The 12678-nt window shown below is 42.0% G+C and overlaps 1 protein-coding gene across 1 annotated transcript in view; it reads left to right on the top strand.

Moving 5' to 3' along the window:
• LOC308312683 (myosin-10) overlaps nt 1-12678 on the top strand; it is an 83374-nt gene that overhangs the window by 45388 nt on the left and 25308 nt on the right. The window contains exons 13-25 of the mRNA XM_080759354.1: nt 708-826; nt 2266-2418; nt 3746-3919; nt 4285-4458; nt 5878-5992; nt 8523-8716; nt 9455-9576; nt 9669-9738; nt 10407-10567; nt 10747-10855; nt 11281-11412; nt 11713-11919; nt 12183-12320. Coding sequence (XP_080615480.1) covers nt 708-826; nt 2266-2418; nt 3746-3919; nt 4285-4458; nt 5878-5992; nt 8523-8716; nt 9455-9576; nt 9669-9738; nt 10407-10567; nt 10747-10855; nt 11281-11412; nt 11713-11919; nt 12183-12320 — 1868 coding nt within the window. The remainder of the gene's footprint in view (nt 1-707; nt 827-2265; nt 2419-3745; nt 3920-4284; nt 4459-5877; nt 5993-8522; nt 8717-9454; nt 9577-9668; nt 9739-10406; nt 10568-10746; nt 10856-11280; nt 11413-11712; nt 11920-12182; nt 12321-12678) is intronic.

The raw sequence follows: 12678 nt of genomic DNA, 5'->3' as shown, positions 1-12678 counted from the left end.
AGCGCTGCCCGGTTAGCAGCTACCATCAGCTGCTAAGTTTAATGCAGATAGTTTGGAAGGCCCACAGGTCAAGACCTCCTGCACCTCTTCATATTTTATATTTTTGCCCATTTCCTCTCTGCTTTAAGTGGCACAGGGGCGTTACTAGCGCGACGCAGACAACGCGACTGCGTGGGGGCCCAGAGGCAAGGGGGGCACACGGCTGCCCACCCGTGCCGTCTGTAAAATAAAAGTATAAACACATTTCTTAGATGCAATGACAGTTGAGTTGAACAAAGTTTGGCGGGGCCTGGTGGTGGCTGCTGCTAGCGCACACAGCCACACACCATACCATATGCATAGGCACATGTTGAGTAGATTTCTTGTAAATTAAGCATCTGTTTAACATTAATGTAACTCTTTTGATAGTAAAATGACTTTATATCCAGGTGACTGGATCTATAACGGTCCATTTGGTTACCAACTCTCCATCATATAGGGACCACCAGGAACCCCCTCAAGGACCACTGGTGGTTCCTGGACCACTGGTTGAGAACAACTGCTCTAGTGCCATCCTTTGGCCAGATTTTCCACAAACATACAAGCAAATATTGTAGTAGCAAAACAAAATGTCTAAGAAATATTTCAATTGCCTCATGGGTCTGTGTCTTCGTCATTCAAGTATACATCCTTGTTGACAGTTCCTTTTTGTAATTGTTCTCTCACAGCTGCCCAGAAGCTGTGTCATCTGCTTGGGTTGAATGTGATGGAGTTTACCAGAGCCATCCTTTCTCCCAGGATCAAAGTGGGAAGAGACTATGTCCAGAAAGCCCAAACCAAAGAACAGGTCAGTGGGTAACAGCAAGCACATTGAGTCTCGTGTTAATAGTAGAATAGTGTTCAGTTGATTAACCTTTTGCATTCACATTTTGACTTTGGCCAGTGAAGTTATGTTGTAACTACATTGTACATACAGTACATCGCACGTGCACACGCACACACACACACACACACACACACTTGTATATATACATACATGCATAGATTACATACATACTCTTTCACCCGGCCCTATTCATCTTATGATCCCAGAATCCATATTATACATAGACTGTAAAAAATATGGACAAAGCGTTCTCCGGGTCTAACACGAACATAAAATGAAGCCTGTCAGTCCTTGTATTGTAAGTCGCCATCTTTCTAGATCCGTTTTGGCCCAGCTGGCTGGCCCAGACAACGTGGCGGGACTTCCCCCCCTTCTTCTCCGTTGGTTTTTATTTTGACTCGAGTGGGAGGGGAATCCCGATCATAGACTGTAACGGTAGCCACGCCCCTCAGAACATACGCGACTTTATGGTCATTCTTTTAATAAATGGCACCATAATTTTCCAAAAACAATATTATGACATTAGAAATGAGACTTTAAACTAGTGACTGGAAGCAGAAAGTATTCATGACCATGTTTATTAAGGTAATACGGTCTAGGTGAAGTTGGGCCCAAATACATGGACTTCTATGGGGCTATGGGTTTTTCTGGGTCCAATGACAGCGCCACAACAGGCCATTATATGAACTTTATGAACTTTCAGGAAATCCCGATTTCCTCAGTGGCTTCACAAAATATCTGTCTGACTGCCCCCCTGATATTATATTGTAAAACAAATAAAAAATATATATACCGGTAATAAGATGAGATCGCTTTTGCTCTGCTTTTACTTCTGACTACCTCAATTTGAATGTATGATATTCCTTTTGGTAGACTATGCTTAGCTGTAATAGAGTACCTGTCCTTAAATCAGTTTGCATACCAACGCTATGCTGGCTTTTGTTCACAATGGTTATGAGATGAGTCCACTCCTATTGTCCATCCGGTCTGACTGTGAAAACAAACACAACTTGTCATTCGGCCCGTCATTCCTTCATTTCTTTCATTACCTATTTTTGGAGAGTGACACCTATACATACTGTAACCAAGCATAAAATGACTTGTCTTAGTTCTACTGGATCTCCTCTTCACTATAGTCCCTCCCTAACATTTTTTTCTACTTTTTATTTGTTGACGAAATTGTCAGTATAAAATCATAGTTGGCTTAGTTTTTAGTTCCTTTTTATTTTTTTGTCAGTGAAAATAGTTAGCCGACGAACAATTTTCATCATAGTTACTGCGAGAGTGAGGTCTAGCCAACACCAAGTTTTAGTTGGCGTAATGAACACTGCTCCTCTTCCTCTAGGCTGACTTTGTGGTGGAGGCCTTGGCTAAAGCTGATTCTGATTGTCTTCCTCCAGGCTGACTTTGCCGTGGAGGCCTTGGCTAAAGCCACGTATGAGCGCCTGTTCCGCTGGCTCGTCCATCGCATCAACAAAGCTCTGGACAGGACCAAACGGCAGGGGGCCTCCTTCATCGGCATCCTGGACATCGCTGGATTTGAGATCTTCCAGGTATAGAATCGCAGACGTTTTACATCGCAGGTTAAGGACATAACACTCAAATTAAAGCAATACTTCAGCTCTAAAATTACTTTCTTTCTGTCAATTACTCACGGCATAAAGCCTAAATTCATGGAGACTGTTTTCCTTTACAGTGAATAAATATTACAAAAAAAAGACGATACTAGAAAATAGCAAATATATCTTCATAAAGCTCCAAACACGATATAATCCAAGTCACACACAGTATAATTATACAGTATGAAACGGTGTCCTAAATGCATTCTGGATATAGTTTGGAATTGGATGTTAAACTAAATCTAAAATTGAATTCACAGGGTGAGTAATTTAGTTTTTTTGTAACCCACAAGTCTGTGATGTCAAACAACTGTACGATGTGTACGTCAAACAATCACATTCCAAAATGGCTCTGAAATGTATGGCATTGGCCTCCCCAGCAGTAGTTGAACACCAGCCCACTATCGAACTGCTTTTCCAGAAGCCATAGAGGCGGTTATGTAAGGATCTTGCCTATTGCCTTACTGTATATTGTATAAACTTGCAGGAAAATTAAGACGGTCGACTATGGATCGCGTCTTCAAAAAAAATCAATTGAAACTGTTGGCATACATTATTTAGGCTGAACTGCAGGTGTACTATAGTTGACATCCTGGTGTTTTTCACGGTTTATATATATTTTTGTAATTAATCATTTATAGTTATTTTGTGGTCTTGAAAGCTGCTCATTACCGCTTTTACTTAGAGGTGGGTGATATGAAAAGAAAACCATTTAGATCAAAATACTTTTTTGAGGGGCACTAGCCCCTCCTATGCCCAGCTTTGTGTGTCTGTGTGTACTCCCCCATAGTGATGATGGGACAGAAAAGTGTGAACGCCAAAAGTGATTGGCTGGATTGTGATGATGTATGATGATAAAGGCTCATACATAGTCTGGATTTACGGTGGTGGGGTGACCACCGAACTACAACATGACGTCACAAGCTGCAGTGAAGAGCAAACCACCGCCACCGCTCCAGCCCTTCTCTCTGTTTTTACTCACCACCGCTCAACGTTATTTCAGCTCCGGTGGTCAGCTCACCACCGGAGCGGTGGTCACCTCACCACCGAAAATCCAGACTATGACTAGGCCGTAAGAGCGCCCCTCACTTCCCTAACTGCAAATCTTAGAGTATGCATTCACTGTATCACGATATATGATATCTCTGAAAAGGCATATCGTATTTGAGGTCTCAGTTTCTCCTTAACAGCATCATGTATATGTGACCATGCATTCAGGTTTTCCCTCCCTCCTCCCATGTACTGATTTCTCCTCCTGCAGCTGAACTCCTTCGAGCAGCTGTGCATCAACTACACTAACGAGAAGCTGCAGCAGCTCTTCAACCACACCATGTTCATCCTGGAGCAGGAGGAGTACCAGAGGGAGGGCATCGAGTGGAGCTTCATCGACTTCGGCCTCGACCTGCAGCCCTGCATCGACCTCATAGAGAAGCATGTAAGATTGACCTGCATCCACCTAATGGAGAAGCCGGTCAGTCAGTGAGGACCAGTCCTCAAGTTTGACTCTTATTTCTCTGTGGATCATTGAACTAACTAGCAAACTGCACCATTTTGATAAAAGCAAGTGAAGTAAAATATAATAAAATAATAATAATAATAAAAAAGTACATATTAGTAGAGAAAAGTGTATGTGTAGTGTGTGGGTGTAAGAGTGCAAGACATAATGTGATTACCCCGTTGGAGTATAGACGCTGGTGGTGGTGCTAGGGCAGATGAACCGCCAACCGCATTCGGTACATCGTTTTGAGTGCTCTCTATATCCTTTTCTTTCTGACTGTCCTGTGTCGTCGTCTCTCGCAGGCGAACCCTCCAGGCGTGCTGGCTCTGCTGGACGAGGAGTGCTGGTTCCCCAAGGCCACGGACAAGACCTTCGTGGACAAGCTGAGCCAGGAACAGGGCACACACACAAAGTTCCAGAAACCCCGGCAGCTCAAAGACAAGGCCGACTTCTGCATCATCCACTACGCTGGCAGGGTGCGCTATTTGCTGTCTTTCTCCAAAACATACAGGGCAAATTTTCAGTGGTGGAAAGTAACCACGTGCATTTACTTTACATACTGTACTTACTGTACGTACTGTACTTAAGTACAATTTTGAGGTGTTTTTACTTTACTTGAGTATTTCCAATACTTTTACTTCTACTCCACTACATCTCGGATCTTTACTAGTTACTTACTTTGTACATTTTGATTATTATTACAAAGCATACATTAACCACTTCAGCCCTATATTCATAAAATATCGCGATGCAATGCATTGTGAGCTTGTAGATTGGCTATTTTCAAAATGTTTTTATACATTTGAAAACTTGAAATGGGACATTTCTGCACAATGAGTACTTTTGCTTTTGGTACTTTAAGTACATTTTAATGCCAATACTTTTGTACTTTTATTCAAGTACATTTTGAATTTCAGACTTTTACTTGGAGCAGAGTAGTTCCATATTGCAGTATTTATTGATACTTTTACCTAAGTATAGAATTTGTTTTAACATAATTTATATTGAAGGAATGTCACAGGAAGAAAAAATCAGTAGAAAAAATCCTTCAAGTTTTCTGGATAACAACAAAAGGAAAGACAAACTGATTACTTTTCCCACCACTGCATACAGGGCAAATGTTCACTCCCTCATGTTTGATGTGGTATTGGTTTCACTCTGAACGTAGAACTGAGAAACGCAGTCACGACTCCTCTGATGTTAAAAGACAACACCTTGGATTTTGGCCAAGGAAGTCTGGTTTAATGGACCTCTTTGCCAATGTTGTCTGGTCTGCATCCGATAAACTTTATCGTGCAGTATGTGGAATCTTGGCAAGTCAAGGGTTCCATTGGTGGAGGTCATCAAAGGTCACCTTCCCGACAGCCATTAGGACTATAATCGATGTCATCGAAATGCCAATGGACCCTCATTGCTGTCCCTATTTCTGCTATCTATCAAAGGAATTCCAGTACATGCATATGCTATCATTCATCCACTGATAAATCTGCATACATGAACTTAACGGAACTATTTTATAGTTTATGTCCCACACATGCGGTAGACAATAGGACCAGATTCCTTAAACCCAAGTTTAATGGATATCAGATCATATTTAAACTGAAAGCAGGAGTCTGTAATCCAATACAAGACAATGAAAATTCATCAATTTCAGCTGATAGTTCAAATTACTTTTTTTCCATTGATTCCTCACCCCATAGAGCCTTTCAATCAAAAAGATTATAATTTATTTATTTGTGTCACTGAGCATAAAAGTGTGCATTAGGATAGTGGAAGTAAGGAAAATGAAAGTAAGACACATTACTATACTAAATATTTGCATTAACTTGTGAACTTGTGAATGATGCCTGCAGAGTTTTGTGCGTTAAGGTTTGTGCGTCACATCTCTGTTCTAGGTGGACTACAAGTCTGATGAATGGTTGATGAAGAACATGGACCCACTAAATGACAACGTGGCCACACTTCTCCACCAATCTACTGACAAGTTTGTGGCTGAACTGTGGAAAGATGGTAAGATCCTACTTAGAATAGAATAGAATAGTCCCCATTCCCCACTCCTTTGGGGAGTTTCTTTCTTTCTTTTGCTCACATTATATGTATATTTATAGTATATATATATGCACATTCGTCCTCTGCATTTACCCATCCTATAACATAGCAGTGAGCAGCCATTCTACGGCACTCTGGGAGCAATTCAGGGTTAAGAGTCTTGCTCAGGGACACGCATCTTAATAACAATATCTTCAAAGACATTCTGTTAGTAATCTTTTAGGATTATTCCTAATCTGTTTGTTAGGAATCTGGTTGTTGTTTTTTATTTAATTTTTTATAGGTAGTAGGGTTGCACCATTATGACAAATTATCCTCCTGATTATTTTGCGGAATATTGTGATCACAATGATTAATCACGTGTTTTGGCGACGATGATACTTCGTGCAAAATATTTTTGTGCCTTTGCTTATTTGTGTCCTTGTCTACTGTTAAATATAATCTGTGATTGTATTGTTATTCTGTGAGCCTGATAGTTTTTAGTAATCCTGAAGGTAATGTGAAGAGATGAGGCCAAGGTGCAAGGACATCATACGATCTTTGATTAACTTACAAACTAAATGAAATAATTTTGATTATTTATAATTGTGCAGCCCTATAAAATTGAATCATCATGTACGATTAATGAATCAGTTTAGTCAGTTAACAAGCAGGTTGATAAGTTATTTGAAACCAACGTACTGCATACTGTATCCGGGCCAGGATCCTCATGTTAACGTGGTCCACCTCCCATTCCCTGTCTCTCTCTCTCTGTGTTGTAGAGATTCAGACCATTCAAAGGGCTTCATTCTATGACAATGTCACTAGTCTGGATGAGCCAGAAGGTGAATGACTGGGCCGTGTGCTGTCGGCAGACCTGGGCCAAAATGAGTAGCTGCAACCAATTGAAAAAATGAAACAAAAACACACTTATGTTACGTTTATGAAAATGAATCCTCGGTAAGCCTTCATGGCTCAAGCTGTTCAAATACCCTCACTGTTGTGAATGCTCCCTAAGCAGGTCAGATACTATTTCTGAATATGTAATTTTTGCCCAGATCTGGCTGTATGTTTCCATGCTTAAGCCGGTGCTGTCTGTCGTAGCTGCAGACGCTCCCATTCGCTTCTAGGCTGCATGTCTCAGCCACCAGTGGTAGTGACTAGTCCTTAAAATAGACCTAATAACAGTTAGACTAAAGAATAGTTCAATTAGAGCTACCTTCACTTAAAAAAAAAAAACCCAGTAATGACTCTGTGTTGCAAAGTAATAAAATGGTTGTTTCGATGCATCGCAGGGCCTGGAGTGGGGCTGGAATGGAACTTGGTGTGGTCAAAAACCTCAAAGCAAGCAATTCCAAAGCTAGCGCAGCTTTCCTCAGCTTTCACAGCTTGTTGAAAGTATTGTATTCCCTCCACTGAGCCTATATTTTCCCATAAGTGAATTAAAGATTTTAAGCGAGACTGAAGAAAGATTAATGGCTTTAAATTCCCGCCTTTTTTTTATACAGTAGCGGGAAATTAGAACCACATGTCCAGCTGGGTGTTTGTTCTGGCTGAGCTCTGAACTCACGACATCCATGCAGAGGAGTCGGGCTGTGCCCATCAACAGAGTCAATGTTGAAATTGAAAGATATTCCAGTAGTTTACGACTCACTGGAACACTCATAGGTGTAATTTAGCTGTTTGGACGTTGATAAATGGCCAGTGTTGACTTATAGAAACACAAACATCTGTTTTTAGAGTCTCATGTCATAGTTGCTTTGCTCATAACGTCTGATGTATAAACCTTGTCAGACCGTGGCTCAGAATCATGGCCATGCAAAAAATTACCGTATTACGGTCCGATCATGTGATATTCATTGTTTGCACAGGGGGTGGAAACACAAGGGCATAAGGATTTGTAGTTTCTTAAAGTGTGACAATCTATTTTATTTACACAGAATGTTAATCTGTACAGAATGTTAATCGTGTACTGTAAATAATACCTAATGTTGTCAGAAGAAGTTTAAGTATTCAAACCTTGACCCTTGTCAGCCCAATAAAATATAACTTCTTTATATAACCATATATTATAACCATATAACTTATTTAAATGAAACCATTCTTAATGTTTATATCGGGATAGATAAATGAATGAGATTGAATGAGAATTGAGGCCTTTCCTTCAGCTCCACAGTCCAAGCATGTGGTGTCTCGCACAGATACTAGCTGATCTATAAGCTCACAGCACATCATGATGTGATGCATTGTGTGGCTTGTAGATCTGTTATTTCATACTGTAGGGAAGCAACCCACCCTCTCTCCACCGTAGTTAATGGCCGTAGTTGGTCTTCAGTCAATCTAGGTAGAATCTTTAGAAGGCTTTTACTGTAACGTTCTCATCCATCTCCATGTGCTCACGTTCCTACATTATTCCAGCCTCTCGCCGGCTGCTGCTTTTCCTACCATGACTCCCCTCTCCCCGCACAGACTCCAGTGCCTCTAACCCGTCTCTCTGTCTTTCCCGCGCCAGTGGATCGCATCGTGGGCCTCGACCAGGTGGCAGGGATGAACGAAACGACGTTCGGAGCCACTTACAAGACCAAGAAGGGCATGTTCCGCACGGTGGGCCAGCTCTACAAGGAGTCCCTCACCAAACTCATGGCCACGCTCAGGAACACCAACCCCAACTTTGTCCGATGCATCATCCCCAACCATGAGAAGAGGGTGCGGATCCACTTGTCGTACAGTACCATTAGCTTTTGGGTGTCATTTTAATGATGAGATATTAGATTTATGTCCATTTCACCCAGCCCACACAGTGTGGCTATTTGGTCTGAATTGAAGTGTGTCACTCGTTTTGAATCCCAGCAGGTCTCAGTTCATAGTTCTTTTGTTGTGTAACTGTAGTAGAATGTTCTATTACATTAACCAAATCCCTGCTTTTATGCAGAATGCTGGTCTTATAAAATAGAAACTGTAATACAGTGTTGTAGTTTGCAGAGCCTTATTTGAATATGAGAAACATAATGCTCTTCCAATGCAGTGTTTTTCCACCAGTGGTCCTTGAGGTGGTTCCAGCTGGTCCCCAGCTAAATGAAGGAGAGTTGGTAACCAAATGGACCCTCATAGATCTTTAACTCTTGACCAAAATGGACCCTTAATAAGGGTCCCTTACGGGCCAATTGGTTTCATTTTACACACAAGAGTTACTTAATTTACAAGAACTCTACACGATTATATAATGTAGAATAATTGTTATTTTGATCATTTTGTCTCTGGTGTTAGTACATCAATATACAGCATGGAATTGTGGACATAATCCTATCCGACGAGTCAACGACGACAACATATCTAAGTCTTGGTTCTGAGAGGCTAAATCTCATCAAATCCGTGGCTCAAATGCCAAATGAATAATGGACCTTGATATGAAAAAGGTCTTAACGTCTGTCTTGTCTCCCTCAGGCTGGTAAACTGGAGCCCCACCTGGTCCTGGATCAGCTGAGGTGTAATGGCGTTCTAGAGGGGATCCGAATCTGCAGACAGGGCTTCCCCAACCGCATAGTCTTCCAGGAGTTCAGACAGAGGTGTTGTCACAAGCATATTGATTTATTTACTTTCTATACACATCATTTACATAATTTATTTTGCATTTACATTGGTGTTCTCTGATATTCAGGTATGAGATCCTGACGCCCAACGCCATCCCCAAGGCATTCATGGATGGGAAACAAGCCTGTGAGAGAATGGTACTGATTTCTACTTTCCCGTTCTTTAACCATGAAACTGCTGAGCAGTGGTGGTAAAAGTATCAATATTTACAAGTAACAGTTCAGAGGTACAAAAATATTAGCGTCAAAATGTACTTAACCCATTTAGACCTGAGGCCTTCTAAATCCTGAGTTTTCTGAAAAAACTTCAAATATTTATTCCAAAAATAATATGATGTTGCTATATACTGTACATGGCAACAACAATCCAAAAATGTGTACCCGTCTTGAAAGGCAAAAACCCAAGAAGGGATTTCCGTCCTTAAGGTTGTACCAAAAGCAGAAAGTACTCATTATGCAGAAGGTTTCACAAGACGGTTTACAAAAGTCCAAAATGTAAAAATCCTTTAAAATAGCTGATCTACAAGCTCACGCATTGTGAGCTTGTAGATCTAAAGTACTGAACATTGGAAATACTCCAGTAAAGTAAAAACAAAAATAAACAAACAATACAGTAAATGTACTACACCACTGCTGCTGAGGTAGCAATGCCATTGTTTGTTTCTTTGTTTGTTTGTTTTAGCTGAACTACAGAATTTGTGTTCCTCTTCAGTTCACTTCAGCTCAATCATTTTGAATGATATCGATGGAACATTTGTTCACAATTGTTTCATAATGAAATTGTATTGATTTATTTTATTTCCTAGATCAGAGCCCTGGAGCTTGATGCTAATTTCTTCCGCATCGGCCAGAGTAAGATCTTCTTCAGAGCTGGTGTTCTGGCCCACCTGGAGGAGGAGAGAGACCTGAAGATCACCGACATCGTTATTTACTTCCAAGCCGCCTGCCGCGGATATTTAGCACGAAAGTGAGAGTCATCTCCGCTCATGTTTTATTTTTTATTTTTATGTGGAAGTGGGCAACTTGATCGAATTCTACTCGTTACACGTGAACATTTAATTTGGGACATATGAATAAAATAATTCTGTTTGCTTGTTACGAGATGTTCTGTCACGAGTACGACTAGTGTCCACGTTCTCTCCTCAGGGCCTTTGCTAAGAAGCAACAGCAGCTGAGTGCCCTGAAAGTCCTCCAGAGGAACTGTGCTGCCTACTTGAAACTACGCCACTGGCAGTGGTGGAGGCTGTTCACCAAGGTAACTATAGCCAATGGCAGTGGTAGAGGCTGTTCACCAAGGTGGGAAACCATAACCCTCAAGGACATGGGAGCAAGATGGCTTAGGCGGTGGCTCAGGGGTAGAGTGGCTTTCGAACCTGGGCTCCCCCAGATTTAGTGTCAAAGTGTCCTTGAGCAAGACACTGAACCCCTAATTGCTCCCAATGTGCAGGTTGGTACCTTGCATGGCTAAACCCAGTGGGATGTGCATAGAGGGTCTATGCACGTCCCACTGGGTTTAGCAGACCCCCTGGCAGACCAAAGACCACATGGAAGACCACATAATGTTGCTCAGGAGAGGGAACACTGGAAATCTTTGTTGGAACTGTTACCCCTGCAACCCAAGTCTGGATAAGCGGTTGAAGATGGATGGGTGAATTTGTCTTTTTGCATTGCGTCTTCCAGGTGAAGCCGCTCCTGCAGGTCACCAGGCAGGAGGAGGAGATGCAGGCTAAAGACGAGGAGTTGGTCAAGGTGAAGGAGAAACAGACCAGGTTGGAGCACGAGATGATAGACATGGAGAGGAAAGGCCAACAGGTCAGTGTTGATTTATTTATTTTTTACACAGCAAATTTGGTTTTGTCGACTGGAATGTATTTTGGTGGGCCTTGATGACGTCGTAATGCCTGATTTTCCACATGTTGAAAATAGCGGTTTAGAGACCAGGATCACCGCATGTTTTTTGTGAGGGTACCTACCTACTATAACCTAGGGGACACGTGGAGAACATGCAAACTCCACAGTCCGTCACTCTGAGTGTTATTTCCTTGAAATGAAAAAGGGTTGAGAAGCACACAGGAATCCATGTGTATGTTGTTGCGCTGCACCACCACACAGCTCCTGGAGGAGAAGAACATTCTGGCGGAGCAGCTCCAGGCGGAGACAGAGCTGTTCGCTGAGGCAGAGGAGATGAGAGCCCGTCTGGCCGCCAAGAAGCAGGAGCTAGAGGAGATCCTCCATGACCTGGAATCCCGTGTGGAGGAGGAGGAGGAGAGGAACCAGGGCATGCAGAACGAGAAGAAGAAGATGCAGGCGCACATTCAGGTCTTTCTTTTTTTGCACATACTGATACATGACTCACATATACACCAAATAACACAAACAAACTAACATAAATATACATACATAAATACTGTACGTCCATATCATCTTCTTAATAATCTGTGTGTGTGTCTGTGTGTGTGTGTGTGTGTGTGTGTGTGTGTGTGTGTGTGTGTGTGTGTGTGTGTGTGTGTGTGTGTGTGTGTGTGTGTGTGTGTGTGTGTGTGTGTGTGTGTGTGTGTGTGTGTGTGTGTGTGTGTGCGCAGGACCTAGAGGAGCAGCTGGATGAGGAGGAGGCTGCCAGACAGAAGCTTCAACTGGAGAAGGTCACAGCTGAGGCCAAGATCAAGAAGATGGATGAGGACATTTTGCTGCTGGAGGACCAGAACTCCAAGTTTCTCAAGGTCAGAGGAAGTTTCTCAAGGTCAGAGGACTATAGAGATGGAAATGGACATGCTGTAATAATCTATGATGAGTCGTGCGGTTGTCAAAAAGGTTATGCACGGCAAGGCTGATTTGCCTCTATGGAATGCATATAAATGCACAGCTCAAAGTGGATTGTTCCACTTATACCATTGCCAAAGTTGTACAGTTGTACAGTACCAGCTTAGTCAATCAACTGACAATAATAGTCACATCTTTTACCATAACGTCAACATCAAATCTTGAAACCTATATTGAAATCCATCTTGCTTTTATGGTATTGAACAGAACACCCAGCTCTGAGTCCAGTTATAGTTTCACTCAGGCCAGGTGAGACTG

Source organism: Protomyctophum bolini (assembly GCF_963924005.1).
Source record: "Protomyctophum bolini genome assembly, chromosome: 3".
Classification (NCBI taxonomy): domain Eukaryota; kingdom Metazoa; phylum Chordata; class Actinopteri; order Myctophiformes; family Myctophidae; genus Protomyctophum; species Protomyctophum bolini.
Note: the sequence above shows the minus strand (reverse complement) of the source record. Positions and strands in the feature narration are given on the sequence as shown.